The sequence below is a fragment of the Drosophila grimshawi genome, unplaced genomic scaffold, assembly GCF_018153295.1.
Source record: "Drosophila grimshawi isolate 15287-2541.00 unplaced genomic scaffold, ASM1815329v1 contig_1377, whole genome shotgun sequence".
Classification (NCBI taxonomy): domain Eukaryota; kingdom Metazoa; phylum Arthropoda; class Insecta; order Diptera; family Drosophilidae; genus Drosophila; species Drosophila grimshawi.
In genome coordinates, this window is record NW_025062900.1 from 25,796,762 (window position 1) to 25,813,105 (window position 16,344).

General features: G+C 33.7%; 3 protein-coding genes across 6 annotated transcripts; 1 reads left to right on the plus strand and 2 right to left on the minus strand.

Moving 5' to 3' along the window:
• Nucleotides 1–144: 144 nt before the first annotated feature.
• LOC6567004 (lysine-specific demethylase 6A) lies at nt 145–8,205 on the minus strand. Of its 2 annotated transcripts, XM_001993490.3 has the most exons (15): nt 8,064–8,205; nt 7,659–8,005; nt 7,218–7,326; nt 4,436–4,611; nt 4,035–4,163; nt 3,707–3,932; nt 3,461–3,641; nt 3,124–3,390; nt 2,626–3,007; nt 1,872–2,554; nt 1,681–1,805; nt 1,186–1,605; nt 887–1,096; nt 555–681; nt 145–451 (listed from the first exon to the last, which is right to left on the minus strand). In XM_001993490.3, exons 1-15 carry the CDS (start codon nt 8,111–8,113, stop codon nt 257–259), a joined length of 3,627 nt encoding a protein of 1,208 aa, XP_001993526.2. In that variant the 5' UTR covers nt 8,114–8,205; the 3' UTR covers nt 145–256. The 2 variants fall into 2 exon arrangements, with proteins under 2 accessions (XP_001993526.2, XP_032595016.1); XM_032739125.2 differs by lacking the exons at nt 7,218–7,326; nt 7,659–8,005; nt 8,064–8,205 and adding an exon at nt 5,459–5,513.
• Nucleotides 8,206–9,271: 1,066 nt separating this feature from the next.
• On the plus strand, nt 9,272–13,461 carry LOC6567005 (mitochondrial basic amino acids transporter). 3 transcript variants are annotated; one of them, XM_032739678.1, is made up of 5 exons: nt 9,272–9,429; nt 10,205–10,357; nt 11,584–11,674; nt 12,056–12,517; nt 12,633–13,461. In XM_032739678.1, the coding sequence occupies exons 3-5, from the start codon at nt 11,641–11,643 to the stop codon at nt 12,758–12,760; spliced, it is 624 nt and encodes a 207-aa protein (XP_032595569.1). In that variant the 5' UTR covers nt 9,272–9,429; nt 10,205–10,357; nt 11,584–11,640; the 3' UTR covers nt 12,761–13,461. The 3 variants fall into 3 exon arrangements, with proteins under 3 accessions (XP_032595569.1, XP_001993527.1, XP_032595568.1); XM_001993491.2 differs by lacking the exon at nt 9,272–9,429 and having other exon boundaries at nt 12,586–13,461; XM_032739677.1 differs by lacking the exons at nt 9,272–9,429; nt 10,205–10,357 and adding an exon at nt 10,773–10,966 and having other exon boundaries at nt 12,586–13,461.
• On the minus strand, nt 13,174–16,244 carry LOC6567006 (nicalin-1). Its single transcript, XM_001993492.3, has 6 exons — nt 15,988–16,244; nt 15,823–15,901; nt 14,921–15,386; nt 14,616–14,801; nt 14,037–14,465; nt 13,174–13,973 (listed from the first exon to the last, which is right to left on the minus strand). Exons 1-6 carry the CDS (start codon nt 16,145–16,147, stop codon nt 13,617–13,619), a joined length of 1,677 nt encoding a protein of 558 aa, XP_001993528.1. The 5' UTR covers nt 16,148–16,244; the 3' UTR covers nt 13,174–13,616.
• Nucleotides 16,245–16,344: the final 100 nt, after the last annotated feature.

Below are 16,344 nucleotides of genomic sequence, written 5' to 3' on the forward strand. Positions count from 1 at the left end.
CTTCTGAAAGGGCTAATGAAATTAATATATGTATTTGGTCTACAATAACTCTTAAGAACGGCTAGCCCGTCCGGCCTACAACATGGCTAGCTTAAGCCAATACACCGCCCAATTTCCATATCTGGACAAAAAAATTGAATAATCTTAATTCAGTGACCTAGATTAATTTAATCATTTCTTTTCGGTATGTTTAAAAAGTACAATATATTAAAAGTATTAAAATATTATTTTATGAAAGGTGTATAATTATTATATATTAATGTGCTTGTCCAAGCCCCTGCGTTCTATACAGCGTAAAAGAATCATAAACATTCTCCAGCTCTGACAATCGATACTCCTCCAGGCAAACAATGCCTTGCAATGATGGTGACAGCTTCAGTACACAAGGTAGACAATGGACAACATGCCTTTTCTCCTGTTCTCTTATGAACAACACGTTGAAAACTTCGACCTAAAAATATAAATAGAGAATTGTCAAAGAGTTTATAATATAATAATTTTAAAGAGTACTAACTCAAATTTGAATTTAGTTTATTGCTTTAGTGTTTACTTACTTCACATTGCCCACAATAATGGGATGAATCGTTTTTGCCACGACCATTAAATCGTATTTCGACTCCTTTGGACTTTACATATTCTTGAATATGCAACACATTTTTTAATGATTGACACAAGCACATTCTAAAAATTAAAAATACATATAAATTTTTATTTTAAGTCGAATGATAGTTTGTCAGTTTGCTTTCAAGTCTTCAAAATTACATTATTGGTAAAATTAATATTTTATAACATATTTTTCGTTATTTAGAACATTGCTCAATTGTTATTTGTCCAGATTATCTATATTATACTGTAATTCTAGTTGCAGTTTGCAATATGAACTTACTTTATTAGCTCAAAAAGCTTTACATCTGAAACCTTTATATTTCTTGCCAAGTTCCAGCTTAAGTGTACCATGGGAACAATACTTTTAAAACTCTGAAGCTTGTTCCACTCATATCTTTCTATGGCAAGAGAATACTGACGTGCAGTTAGTGGTCCAACATTCCATGCAATGTTATTGCACCACCCGACAGACTGGACCCAATGAACACATCTGAAATGATATTGTCAAGAATTATATAAAGAATAATATTTGGCAATTCATTTTAAGCAATTTGGCTTTGGAGACCAATCGCTACTTACCCAGCATTTACCCAAACTAAGTCACCAGGTTTTTGTATGAATCTATATACTGGTATGTTTTCCTTATATAAGTCTTCTAAAACCGGCCACCACGATCCGTGTAAGTAGCTGATACTGTTCTTTTCGCAAAGATTATGGATTCCACCCCAGTAGGCATCTGGGACAGCGAACCATTCGCAATCTCCGGGTCCAATATTTATGTTAATTGAGCAAAAGTTATTATTTTCTTGATGGCCAGGTGTTCTACTCCCTGGCACCTTCATGTATAATTGCACCGTATTCATTCCCAAAATGACATGGCCTACATGTGACAACATATTGGCAGCTGAAATTACTCTAGCAAAGGCAGGTAACTTTTGTAATTCACTCAGTTGTGGCTTCCATTTTCGCTCATCAGATAAATCAACATTGGTTCCAAATCTAAATGAAGAAACCCAAATAAATGTATTCTAATCACAGTGATAAACTAATTTGAATATCAAAAATGTTTCTTACCTTAGCATTTTACTACCGTTTTTCTGTTTTTTACGCTTTAAATTAATATTCGAATTAGATACTGAATCCTTGGAATCCGAGTCCGACATCACTTGAGAACCGGCGGAGCCCTTATCGCCCTCATCCTAATTATGATTGATGATTAAACATGTTTAATCAATATAAAATTAATAGTGTATTTATCTATTTACCTTGAGGCTATCTTGAAAACTTGATGCCTGATATTGAGCATACTTTGCAATCGTTGTGTGTGATCGATGTGATATACAAGCCCATACTCTCTTTGCTTGGGATACGTCCCAGTTTTCATCAGGAGACTGATTCACTTGAGTTCTGACCTCAACACTGTGATCTGGATTTGCCTCAACCAAGGTTTTAGTTGAAAAAAGTCCCAAATCTAACTTAAGAGCGCCAGCCAAGCCGCGTACAACAGCAATTGGATGCTTTAGGCAAAACTCTTGCAGCTGCGGGCAGAATGCATTCTTTTTATTTTCCAAGTGAACCGATGGAGTGGGTGGCAGGAGCTGCTCTCTGGTTAGTCTTTGTGGCGGACAATCCGGCGGCGCAGGCGGAGGTGCATTTCTTGTTAGCACTGTAAAGTTTATTGGTGGCTCATCAACCGATAAAAGCTTGACAGCCGAACACAATTGTTTGGAGTCCATTTGTATATTAAATGTAGGTGATGAATCGAGTTCATTATCAGATTCAATTTTGGTCTTTTGTTCTTTATAAATATTTTGAGTATCATCATTGCTTTGTGTCTCGTATTTAACGATTATCTTACCATCATCACTATTAACTAAACCCGGACAATCATCGACTAATTCTGATGAAATATTTTGAATACGCACTTGTATCGACTGATCAGAAACACCTAAGCATATAGAAAGTGTTAAATATTCAGTTGTTTAAATCAAAGGTAGATTTTGCTATATTATAACATACCCATTGAAACCTGATCATTGGTAGACAAAATGCGCTCCAAATCGATGGATTCATTGTTCTCTCTCATGTCGTTACTTGATAATACTTCAGAAAAATATGAATGAAAATTGGTTCTTTCTGAGATAACATCATTCGGAGATGTGCTATTTGTAAGGCTTTGGCGATTTTGAGTGGTTATCGGATGAACAACTTGATCTGGCTGATCAATTATGATTTTTTGATTTTGTTGTGAAAGTTGCAGCGACGAATTCATTTCCGCTTGACCCAAGTTAGCAATTTGATGCTCCGCTCGATTCCTAACTGAGTATTCACTATCGTCCTTTGCCCGTTTTGCTGGATTGCTTTGAGTTCCGTGGTTGTGAGGGTAGGGTGGCGGCGGTCCCTAAATTAGTAACAATAATTTAATCCAAGTCAAAAGGGAATCCGCAATTTATATATTTGCACATAAATGGATACATATCGAAACTAATTAGTACTATTTGCATTTTAAAAATATACCTGTAATGATGAAGTTTTCCCAAACTGTCTTTGCTGCATTTGAACGGTTTGCTGTTGTTGACGCGAATTAATTTCTAATGATATGGGAAGATTCCAGGCCTCTTCAATAGAACAAAGTGTGCGGCGCTTGGACGTTATACTTGGCAGTGGTGCTTGGCTAAGTTGTGATTCCAGAAATTTTACTCGTTGCGCCAGACCCTTAGTCAACCCGTTTGTAGTGCTCTTTAAAAATATTGATTTATTTCCTTCATTGGCAGTGTTTATTTTCTGGATGAAAAAGTAATTTAACAATTATTAAGATCATTTTTTAAGAAAAGACTAACTATTAATACAATACCTGGTTTAAATTCCGTTTTACTGCATTCAAATAGCACGCATATGCATCCCGCAACTGTCCGCAACTTTCGTATAAAATACCCAGATTCGTCCAGGCCGACCTGTGCTCTTTATCTAACTGAACTGCGCATATGTATGCTTGGAGTGCATCCGTAGGCTGATTTTGCTGTTGATATAAGACACTGTTGTGCGCGCATGAATTAATTGTTTGCTTTCAATATGAATTATGATTGGCAAATAATGTTACCCAATTGAACACCAGGTATCCGCATTTCCTTCACTCTTTTCGACAGAATTGCGATAAGCTAAAAACGCATCGTGAACCTTATTGACACCGGCGTAACATCTTCCCAGTAAATATAATGATTGTCCAGACTTTGGATCGGCTTCAATTGATTTTTGTAAAAAACGTAATGCATTCGATTCACGTTCTTTTTTTTCGCCTAGGCATTCTACACAATGATACATCCATCCTGAAATTAGTGAATAAAATCAAGTTTAGGTTTGTTTGTAGTTTTGCAAGGGATTAGTTGCTTAAGCTAAAAAAAATCGGAGACTAAATAAATGGTTCTTACCTAATTGTCTATATATATCCGCTTTTAGATCCAACGATATATTCTTATCATTTAATATAAATTCATAAGATTCTTTTGCAGCCTTGTGCTTGTTCTGCACTTCATACAGATGAGCTATTTGAAATTTCACTACAAATAAGTTAATAGTTATGCATTACAAAATATAATTGATAAGAATGAGCGAATCTCTAAAATCTCAGTCATACATATTAACATCAACATGAATATTCGATGAAGGACGTTCCAAAGAGCTGCATCGAATATGATTGATCAATCAAATCGGTACAAATCAGTTGGGCGATCGGCAACTATTTGATTGATCGAGATGCGTTGCAGCTCTCTGCTGAGTATATGGAATTTTCGAGTCCAAGTTCAATAAACAAGATAAATAATCCAAGTACCTTGAAGATCCGAAAGCGTTGAAGGCGATGTATCAACCAACGCCAATTGCAAATGTTTAAGTGCACTACGAAAATCACCATTAGCTTTTAGCATCAGTCCTAAGCGTAGATGGACTTCATTCGCACAGGGAAAATATGGGTTTAGGTATAAAAGTTCTTGAAATAATTTTATTGACCTGAAAAAAAAAAAAAAAATATGAGTTATAGTTTTATTTGCTTGCATTATGATAAATATAAACATTTTTTTAGGTTTCCAGCACAAAAAGTAGATAAGGGTCGTTCGTTTACAAGTTACTTATCTTGAAAAGGGATTTTATCGTTTTGCAAGTTAAAAAAAAGAAGTGATTGTGATGGCAAACACAAAACAGGTTTAAAAACGCTATACAGATCAGAGTATAAGAACGTAACGTTTAAAAATATGGTAGGATATGTGATGCATCCTCAGACCAGACTTATTTATTTATTAGTTGATTTTTTATGATGTTCCTTGATTCCTTGATTGCATGAGTCTTTAGATAATTTGCCCAGACAGCTAGAAGTGCAGTACACCTTTTTCACTTGCCAAAAATGTAGATAGTCTGATAAATTGCAATATGTCTGCAGGGGCTACTTCCTAACGGTAATTCTTAATTCCTGTTACCAAGTAACAAAGCTTCATAACAGAGCCTAGTTTAATCAAAGAGGGTCAAGTACATAAAACTGATAGGTCAGTTACAACTATCTGTTTGTATAAGCACTAATATGTTTAATGAAATTAAGGACGACAGCTGATAAATAACAATATAACGATGCACATGTACACACATACATGTTATGTGGATAGAAGTGTGTGTTCTCTGCTATATAGCACTTGCTTTCAGTTATACATTTAAACTTGGATTTGACACAAATAAAACATATAATCACGCATAAACACACATACAAAAAAAAACAGTTATGTGTACAAATACATACACACACGCACACATACGCAAATAGTATAAACAACAATATAGTTCAAGATTATCAATTTTTGTATCTTACTTCGATCTGGTGGGTTATATGTAAAATTTGTATATATAATTTGTACTAGTTTTTGGCAGTTGTCACATTTATATTTTGGCAGTGTTTCCAAATGTATTAATTTAAAAAACAGACTCTAAATACACAATCATAAATCCATTTTAATTCACAGACTAGGGATATCAAACTAGATATGTACCAACAAATTTATCGACATTTTTTTTCAGCCCGTCGATTAACCGTTGACAGTCTTTTAGAAACAAATTGGAAATTACGAAACACTCAGGCGTATTCCAAATTCCGCACGTTTTTAACATGTAAGCCAAAGTGTATTGCAAAACAAATATGTATTTAAAGTCCATTTGCAATACTGACTGATTATTTATAGGAATAAAAGAAATATAATTTATCTGTTAAACTAATTTAACCCTTCGGATTTATTTTTCCATGTAAGAGATATGTTGTAAACATTAATACAAAAAATAATAGTTAACTTAAGCTAAAAAATTAAATTGCAAAGATTACTTTTAACATTATCTGAAATAGATATTTACATTTTTAAGGTATACTTGCAATGTGTAAGGCAGTTAATTATGTAAATTTAACAGTTACTTTTAAATAGTCAACTTTTTACAACAAGTTTGACTGTTTTTTGTTTGTTTTTTCTTTTAATAAATAAAATATGTTTTTAGCTGACACGAGGGAGATTCACAGCGTCCATTCAGTCAGCTGTTAGTTTCTAACTCCCTGAAGTCGAAATATATTGGAGTAGAAACATAATTGGTAAAAACATATTTTCGAAACTTTAACGCTTTGCTAAATCCGAAATCAATTTCAAAACCTAATGAATTGCATTGTGAAAATGTAATATTTTACCTTTTTGAGAATTCATGTCTTTATGTCGATAGCGTTTACTTTTCAATCTTTTAACCAGCTCGCAGTAATTTCATAAATATATCAATGATTGAATATATTGATGATATACTAATTGTTCATCATGTAAAGAAAGAGTTTTACCAAAGGGAAAAAGATAACAAACGTATCCTTATCTTGCACTTACTTTGAACGGAATATGTTCTTCAATGCAAAAGACGAAAGTCTAGAAAAAATATAAACGCTAGTTTCTAATGGGATCGAGTCAAAATATAACTGACATTTCAATTTTTTTATTTTTTATTTTAAAAAAGTTGTTTGAATCAATTAATCTAGCTACTATTTTTTAACTATTACTAAGGGGATAATTACAAAAAAGGGGAAACTAATAAATGCAAATTTTCTTCAAATAAAATTAAAAAATATTTTTTATTTTAAACTCCAGTACTTAAACCAATGACTAAAATAGCTGTCGACGCCAAAGGAATATACGTATGTTCACACCTCTGTCCTTTTGGAAAATCTTAGCTTTCTCCTACCAGCTATGCCAAAATGATTAACATTCATTTATTAATCCGCGAAAGTAGAGTTTTGGAACTAAGTCGCAATCGCCTATTAGGACTAAGCTAATTTAAATATCGAATTTTGTAATGACTTGGTAAATATGAGAGCGACACAAATGAAAGAAAATATAAATATATACAAGTTATGATTTAGTCGAGAGTGCCTCACAAGGAGTTATCCTTTCCACAGATCCAAAGTATCCTAAATCAAAGTAACCATATGGATGGTAATGTATACGTCAATCAATAAATTGCTAATGGCAGTGCAGATCAATGTATATTCTAGTTGTACACTGAGTTCCTACTCTTCAGATGTAACAAGAGCTAAGAGTTTAACGACTTACCATTTGAAGCAACGGAATTCAAAATAAACGATGCCCATGCCATAGAGAAATGTGTGATTATTCCAGTATTTTTCACAAAATCGCATATATTTTTGATATGCAGATAGTGCTGCAACGAAAAAGCAATTATTAGTCAGATGTCAATAACTTTGCAATGTAAGGAGCTTGTTTATATATTGCTTGTTTCTTAAAAACGACTATATTCAAAGTATCTTCATCTATATAACTTCTTAACTAAAAGAATACTTTACACAGCAAAACAAGCAGGTGGAAATGGCTTTTTAGAAATTATTCAAAGGTGTTAACGAGAATATTGTAATGTATTTTTCTACTAAGATATAAGCACTAAACATACAACACATTATTATCTGCTTAGTGATATAAGACTTTATAAGTGAGTAACTTAAAGACTTCCTTACGCAAATCAAAACAAATTGTTACCTTCAGAGTACTGAGCCATAAGCAGATGCAGGTGGCCGAGTTTACAATATGTATTAACGTCTACCTCGCCGATTTCCTGCTTTCGCTTGTCGGATGAAATTTCAGCAGGCAATTCAAACTTGAAGTCCTTTGAGTCCAATTCCTTTTTAATAGCATTTTCCTTAATGTGGGGTTCATCTTTGATCGCAAATTCACTTTTCAAATGCATATGTTTTCCTTCGCGTTGCTTAATATTTATCGAATGAGAACTGGCGACTTCATCTTGCAAAGCTGTAATTGTTTGCTGAATAAGCTCCTTAATTTCACAATTTTTTGCGCTCGACAAATCAAGGAATCCATAATAGCGGCTAAGATATGCGAATTAAATATGTATTGTTTACTATGTCAATCAAATATATATATTACCTATCTAGCTCCAAAACGGTCTGAAGATCTTCTGGAGAATATTGAACCATCGTAATTTGTATAAATTTATTAAGTTTTAGTAATGCAGTGTAACTAATGTTAGATTAGTTGCATGTTTATAAAAACTAAATAAATTAAATGTGATAATATTTGTCAAGATAGCGGCGTTAGAAACGATTGGAACAAAATAAAAAAGGAACACTCACCACAAATATCTGATTTAAACAAAATTTTAAGCACGAATATATTGAAAAATAAATTATGTTTATGTATTTTATGATTTAAAAGAGGCTATAAAAATAAGACAAAAAGCATACGTATATGTGTATAGTTTCCTACTATTAATAATTGGAAATCGCCTGTATATCGTCAAACCCGCTTAGAAATGCAAAAATTTGCAACCGTTTTTAAGTATTTGCTTAATTTACAGCTACAACTGGAAATATAAATTTTTATTCAGATTGTTATGAATAAATCAGGTTATTTTTTAGCTAAATAAATATAAATATATGTATGTACATTCAATTAATTTATCTAATTTAGTATGTTATTTATTTTCATTACACTAAAATACATCAATATTCGAAAATAACAATATATTAAAGTTATGTGTTCGGAAAACGATAAGCTAAACAAAGAAGTTCAATACTGGTACTATGAAATAGATACTTATCGATTTTTTAATTTTTATAAGACGAGATTTAAAAAAATACTAGAAGAAACAGCTATTAATTCAGCCTGAATTCCTATTGAGATATGTATATGGATGTTCGCGCTTCAGAGAAATACGATGCGAGCGAGGATGGGCTAAATTTTATGGACGGATACACGCATAGTATTGCTACAAGCGTCTATATTTCAAACAAAGAAAGTTACAACAGTGGTAGAAAAATGGTAACCTTCGAAGCTGGACTCAAAAATACTCACGTCCCTGGCTGGAATGATGCTTTCCACCAGATTTTACCTGTCAGAGTGTAACGGTCTCATTAGAGTTCTTCAACTAGTAAAAGAGCACACGAGATTTATGTCACAAACAAAGTCTGCTTCATGTCTTGGCACAAAAGGAATATTTTTGGCAAAAGTAATCTTCAAAATTGAACGAGGTAGTTCAATGAAACCGATTATAGGCTCACAAGGGTTAATACACACAATAAAACGAGCGAGTGACCCTAGGTCATGTTGTTTTTCTTAATCGTGGGCTTAGCTCACTTGAAAATAAATTTTACTGATAACGGTTCAGTTGCTGCTCAATTTAACGAAACGTGCTTCTTAAAAAAATTTTCTTTTAAATTTATTACGAACAAATTGGTAAAAAAAAACAGTTAAATACTTTACGTCTTATGGTTCAATACATATTTCAAAAAATGTAAGTAACGGGCGATCTTGAATTTCACCTGTGCGACCTGTGTGTGTTTATATTGTATTGCATAGGTGTACATAAATATTGATATATACTACATAGGCATTTCTGCATATTCAAATTAATGATATAAATATATAGTATCTTGAGTACGTATGTACATAAATTAATTCATATGTACATTCGTTTACATACGTATGTGTCAATTCAGTGCATAATTACATTCATAAATATACAGTTCTGCATTTATAAAGCTCTACAATTAATTCGTGCACACAAAACATTAACCGTCTCTCCGATAGCTTATTTGTATTTTTTCTTTTAAATTTTGAATTGAATTCAAAATAAAAATACTCCTACAATTACTCTCCCTATCTTTAAGCTGCGGACTTTGGGGAACTCCACGCTCTATTTAATACAGGTGTTTCAAGCTATCAGTATTTTATTAATTTTTTGGCTGAGCTGGTAAAGGCAGTTGCTTTTAAGTATGTGTGGGAGAGCTACTAAAAAATTTAAATATACAATAAAATCTTTCGGACTTAAATAAACTAATTGGAAATCTATAGGACCATCAGGCCGTTAATAAAATCTACATATGCCTCGCAGTTAAAACCGCAAACACTTTATCTAACACCCTCTTAGTCGATAGAACAATACTTTACAATTCAATTTTGGGTTTAGTTTTAAAAAAAAAGTTGCATATACTAAATTTAAAAATCATAAGTAGTTATTATTAGATTTGTGTTTGGCAGATGATAATATAATTATATGATTTTTCTAGTCTTCTTTTTAATAGGCCCTTATGGCGCTGACGCTCCTCTAGCTGCATCAGAGCAGTGAGCTGTGCTTACATGGCTAGCATCGCATCCGCTGAGCTCACGCAGCTCTTTGGCTATATTTAGGACGGGAATCTCCTCTGAAACCAGTGCATTGAGTAAGTTTACGCTGTTATGCTATTGAGAACCATAAATAGCAGGAGCCGGGAGCTATAGAAATTCTGGTAACCGGGGGAATTTTGGTAGCTTTGAGAGATTTAATACCAATTTTGTTCTTTGCTGCACTAGGACACTGACTTGGTTCAATGCTAAGAGAAATAATTCTGCGTTAATAGCTCCGGCTAAAAGCGGTCGGATGTATACAGTATATAATTATTTACACCGAAAAATGTATAGCTTGAATACTTTATACCGGACTTCTTAATCCATAAAGCTAATAATGTTTTCAAGACTTAAAAAGGAAAGAAACCAAATTGTTCCAAATAAAATTCAGACACTGACTTTTGTCTTTTAAATATGTTTAAAGTCGATCTGACATGTCATAAATTAATTTATATATGTGTACTTATCAAGAGCAGGCCAAACTCGACTATAAGCTGCCTTTGCAGTTCGCTCTCTTAAGGTATAAACATTCGGCGAACGAGTTGGATTGATAGCCGGGACCTAACTGTTGGTGGAGCATGTTGCCTTTCAACATATGAGGATCGACGTTATTAAATCATTGGATAGGAACAAACATAATCATCTGGAAGGAAAATAAACGCTTTGTATGTACACGCGTAAAATTTGAACTTTGAGTTATTGCAAACATATTTACAAACCTCTATGTCTGGGGTAATTTGACTTTGTGGCAGGAATTTACCCAAAATATACACCTCACACTCCAAGCGATATATCAAATCAATCTGACGGTAGTTTGATTCTAGATCCATTTTGAGGGTCAGCAGGGATCACACCTACAGCGACCATATTTCAGTTATTACTGAGTTCTTCTCAATTCAATTCCCCTAACCATAGATATAGCATGTTTTTGATAAAAAATTCAAATGATCTTTACGCCCCAGAAACACTGTTAAGGGTTACCAAAGCAAGAGGGAAAATAAGAAAACTGCTTTGGCACAAGAGCACTGAGAGGATTCAGTAATAATATTCATTACTGAATTCTGCAGTGAAGCAAATATAGACACACACTCAACAGATACTCATCTACAGGCTGGCATTAAAGGAAGAGGCCATGATCCTCACAACCGGTGTTGCCTGCCTCGAAGTATATTTCAATAAAAGTTACAAAATCCCAATCCTAGTTTTAAGGTTATATTTATTATATTATTCAGTTAAATTTTGATTGTCTATCAGTTTTTAAAATAATTACGACTAATTACAGAGCTCACCACCACACATAAGCTGATTTCGAAGGACCTCTGGGTGCTGATAAAAAACAATGCTTGTGGATTTTATTGCTGGTCTTTTTGGAGGTAATATATGTGCATATATATTTATTAATTTCAGAGCGTATCAAAATGTTGTGTAGAAATATTTAACAAGGGAATACATATTCTTGGTCACAGTTGATATGCCAAACAAGTCCGTCTGTCTGTTTGCAAGCACACCATGCTCATTGAGAGACAACTTGACATTAATCCTCATTTTTGATGGGGGTTTACCTGTAACCGTAATAGTAAAATTCATTTTAAATTTGAATCGTTTTTTTTCATATAATGAAATCTTGCGAACAAAGTCTAAGTTGCGAAAATACCACCTAGTAAATAATATATTTGCGGGAATTAAATCTTTGTCGTCATGAAATAGGTTTTTTTCTGATTTACATATGACCGCCAGATATTTTACTATTGCAGGTATCGCGGGTGTACTCGTCGGACACCCTTTCGACACAGTAAAAGTACACATGCAAACTGATAACCCAAAGAATCCAAAATATAAAGGAACGTTTCACTGTTTGAAGACGATATTTCTCGTTGACAATGTACGCGGATTATATCGTGGCATTAGCAGCCCAATTATGGGAATCGGTTTAGTAAATGCAATCGTGTTTGGAGTCTATGGAAATGTTCAGAAAATTTCGGATAACCCCAATTCATTGATGTCACACTTTTGGGCTGGTGCCACTGCTGGTTTAGCACAGAGTCTCATATGTGCTCCAATGGAGTTGGCGAAAACACGACTCCAACTATCCCGACATATCAAAAATCAGCGTAAATTCAAAGGAACTATTGACTGTCTGATAAACGTACAGCGAACGGAAGGCATCAAGGGCACTTTTAGAGGACTAACGGCCACAATACTGAGAGATATTCCAGGTAATAAAAAAAAACTATATATTTTCTCACACACAGAAACAAATAAATATTAACAATAATTTCGTAAGGTTTCGCTAGTTACTTCGTATCTTACGAATTTTTAATGCAACAACAGGTCAATCCCAGTGTGCCTTATATGCTTATGGCAGGAGGTTGTGCAGGAATGAGCTCATGGTTAGCCTGCTATCCAATCGATGTTGTCAAAACACATATGCAAACAGATGCTCTTGGACGCAATGCTAAATATAATGGGTTCGTCGACTGTGCAATAAAAAATTATCATAAGGAGGGCTATCCGTTCTTTTTGCGTGGCCTGAGTTCGACTTTAATACGAGCGTTCCCAATGAATGCTGCTTGCTTTTTTGTTGTTTCGTTGGTTTTAGAATTCTGTAAAAAAAATGGAATCGATATGATTACGCATTCAAAGGAATCGCTTAATGTGGTGGATTTGGAAAACTGGACACGATCCTACATACGAAATGAGCAAGAATCAGATGGCGAGCTAGTAAGAAAAATAATTTCAGAGAATGGAATCGATGTATGCGAATCCTCATATGAAATATATAATGGAAGTTATAGAGATATACCATGGTGACAAGAAGGCTGAAAATAAAATCCACAGCAGGCAATCGAATTATAAAAATACATAATATAAATCTTATTTTTAAAATTTTTTTATAATTGTAATAGTAAATCGAAAGTTTTAACAAAACGTTGACGGTATTGAAAGGGTGCAAGCCGGTTTTAAACTGAATTGAACTAATTTGTTTTATTGCTCTTTTCGTAGATAATCATGATTACATTGTTCGTTTTTTGGAATACAATAAAAATTCTAGAGAAATTTTCAAGTTTTTAATAACAAATGGAAAGTGTAATAAACAAGAATCATCCTAGTAAATAATAATAAAGAACAGGTATGAGCCTGTAAAAGCTATCAATGAAAATATTTCCGGTTCTCCCAATATAATTATTACACAGTAACCCTTACAAAGTAAAATATTTATTTTACAATAATATTGGACCTCAACGCGCCACGACGTAATTATAAATATAACAATTCTTTTAATTTGTCTAAATTTGTCAGTGGTTCATTTGTTATTCATTTTCGCTTTAAGGCGTTCTGTGAATTTCTGAAAAAGTTGCCAATGGAGTCATTTGAATTTGTGGATACTACGCCGTAAAAGTTGGGGAAAAACTGGATAGCAAGATATACAGTAGACAGATATAGGGATATTGCAATTGTAAGGAACAGATCAAATATGGCTGGTTTGACTCGATAAACATTAAGCTTCGCATCGATGCCATTGTAAAACATAAAGTCCGGCTCGCGAGCATCAGGTTTATCATAAATAATTTTAACATTTTTCAGATATTTTTCAAATCCGTCCTTGATATCATTGTTCTGCAAAATCGATTTTACGCCAAGGTATGGCAATATATTGGCTTCACTTATTACCTGTGTAAATAAATCGTATTTAAAATCTGAATAATAAATGGAGTACATATTAATTAAACTTACAGCATCGCCGCTAAAAACCTCAGATAATGTATCTATTTTATACATATAGCATGCCAGAGTCTCTGCAATTATCTTCACAGCAGTAATCGTTTGCTGTACTATATGGGCTTCGTTGTCCCTAAACATTGTTGTACGGAACGGACTTCCAGGGGCTTTCACCGAAGATAATGTAAAAGCGGGATATCGCTTCATGCTGAAACGCTCATGCTCCCACGAAAGTTTCAAATCGGCTAAGTTGATTTTCTTATGAACCCCTTCAACCGTTATGTTTTCGGCGTGATGACCTGCGACTGACTTGAGTAGCTTAAAAAATTGACTTATTGAAGTTTTTTCCTTTGGTGGTTTGGAAACATGCAGGTATAGCACATTGGGTTGATTGTTTGTCAAACTCTGTGTGATCGTGTCCAGGCATAAAACAAACTCAACATTCTGAAAATTAATAAATTTAATTAAATTTACACAAACAACCTTTTCAAAATGGATAAAAATAGTAGCAAGTAGCAAAAGACGGAATGGCAGGTTTCCGAGAAGAGTCGATTCAGCATTGCTGCACATCATATTTATTAGATTATAATTTACCTGTAGAGACATATTGTCATCCATTTCTAGCCATTTTTTAGATCCCTGGAAGTTAAGTAACATACCAGAGTCTGAAAGCAAGAATCCTATACGGTATTTTGGCGCTGTACTAATCATGGAGTGCAGTTTACTGAATACTTCTATAAGTGACATCAAAACTGCGGCATCAGCATTTAATGGATAATCCTAAAAAAAAAATGAATTTAATTCATTGCTTATGTATTTATTTATTTATGAGGAGTTATTTTAATAATTGGGAGGCGTAATGGCGATTTGGATTTTGTATTGCGGCGAGTTTTACTTACATTAATTATTCCAAAAGTCTTCAAGCTTGCTGTTATAAGAATAAGCGGTAAACTACCCTCAACAGTGTTCTCCATATGCTTCAGAGGAAGCTGATTTGGCAAAAATTCACCTTGAATAACTGGTACTTTACTATTCTTGTTCGCCGCACTATTTTGTCCATCTACAGTGACATGGTAGCCATTCGCAGAGACAGATAATAAAAGTTGGCTAGCTGCAGTTTTGTTTTTAGTATCATTATCGATGGCTGTGTATGTGATATCATTGATAATATGTTCCAACTCCTTGTTGAAATGAGCAAAATAAACCGGCACGGGTATGGATTGTTGCAGCATTTGCTGCTCCAACATTAAGACATGATCCTTAACGTCATCGGCTAAAGCTTGTACATCCTTCGGCAGCATGACTATAAGGCCACCTGCTTTCTGTCGGATTTCATTTAAATCGCTTACAGAAATATCCAGTAACCTAAAAGAAGCAAATTCGTATGTATTAAATATTTTACATATGACATAAGTTGAGTTAACTCAATTATAAGATTGCAAGTATTTTTGTACTGTCTTGCAAAAGAAAATATGATTATATTAGGGGTTGCACAATGTATGTATGAAAGTAGATTTTACTAGTAGTAGGCCTTCCAGATATAGACTTGAAACTGTAAATTTATAATTGTATATATCCACGTAAGCAGGTTGACAAAATCAAGAAAAATATACATAAATTGCCCAACATATTCCACATCTTAGTCAACTAATTTGGAAATTTGATGACTAAAACTAATTTAACAAATCGAACAGAAAACAGAACTATAATATTTTCGAATAACTCCGGATCTCGGCTTTTGTATGGTTTGGTGATATTCTTAGCGGTTGCCGGCACAATTCCATCTACCAACTCTTCTTACCTTGCTAGAACACAATGCCGACCAGTGTTCCAAGTATATAAGGATTTTGCTTCTAGAGATATAGCGGAAGATCGAGAACCTATAAGATGTTAAATAAAAGCATGCATAGTTAATACGTATGTACACATATTATCGGCAAATAGCGATTATCATTAATTTATGTACCAAAATGTTCGCCATTGACGTCAAATTTAATCATAGACATAACTTGAAACTCGCTAGCTAGACATGGCGAGCAGAATATTAAAATCGGCAAAGTTATAAGGAGATAATAAGGCAGTCCACCGCGAAAGATGTCCGCAAAATTGTCAGCATCATTTAACATATCAGATTTCTTTTATTAATTAATATTTAAATTACTGTCTTCCTAATGGGATGGCTAATTTGGACTTGATAACTCAATTTATGCCGCATGTATTTCTGCAATGAGTGTTATCGAATAATAAACATGGCTAATTTTGGAATGCTGGAATGGAACATCATTGTTGAAATCGTTATACATTCAATCCCACAATATTATTA

Excerpts from the sequence above, each read along its gene's own strand:
- LOC6567004 (XM_001993490.3), bottom strand. The coding sequence starts at position 8,113 with ATGGTTCAATATTCTCCAGAAGATCTTCAGACCGTTTTGGAGCTAGAT. Across the intron at positions 3,933-4,034 it reads GGATATATATAGACAATTAG|GATGGATGTATCATTGTGTA; the intron begins GTAAGAACCATT and ends CACTAATTTCAG. Across the intron at positions 452-554 it reads ATTATTGTGGGCAATGTGAA|GTCGAAGTTTTCAACGTGTT; the intron begins GTAAGTAAACAC and ends TTATATTTTTAG.
- LOC6567005 (XM_001993491.2), top strand. The coding sequence starts at position 11,641 with ATGCTTGTGGATTTTATTGCTGGTCTTTTTGGAG. Across the intron at positions 11,675-12,055 it reads TATTGCTGGTCTTTTTGGAG|GTATCGCGGGTGTACTCGTC; the intron begins GTAATATATGTG and ends TTACTATTGCAG. Across the intron at positions 12,518-12,585 it reads AATACTGAGAGATATTCCAG|GTTTCGCTAGTTACTTCGTA; the intron begins GTAATAAAAAAA and ends TAATTTCGTAAG.
- LOC6567006 (XM_001993492.3), bottom strand. The coding sequence starts at position 16,147 with ATGTTAAATGATGCTGACAATTTTGCGGACATCTTTCGCGGTGGACTG. Across the intron at positions 15,387-15,822 it reads CGGCATTGTGTTCTAGCAAG|GTTACTGGATATTTCTGTAA; the intron begins GTAAGAAGAGTT and ends TGCTTCTTTTAG. Across the intron at positions 14,802-14,920 it reads AGACTTTTGGAATAATTAAT|GATTATCCATTAAATGCTGA; the intron begins GTAAGTAAAACT and ends TTTTTTTTTTAG.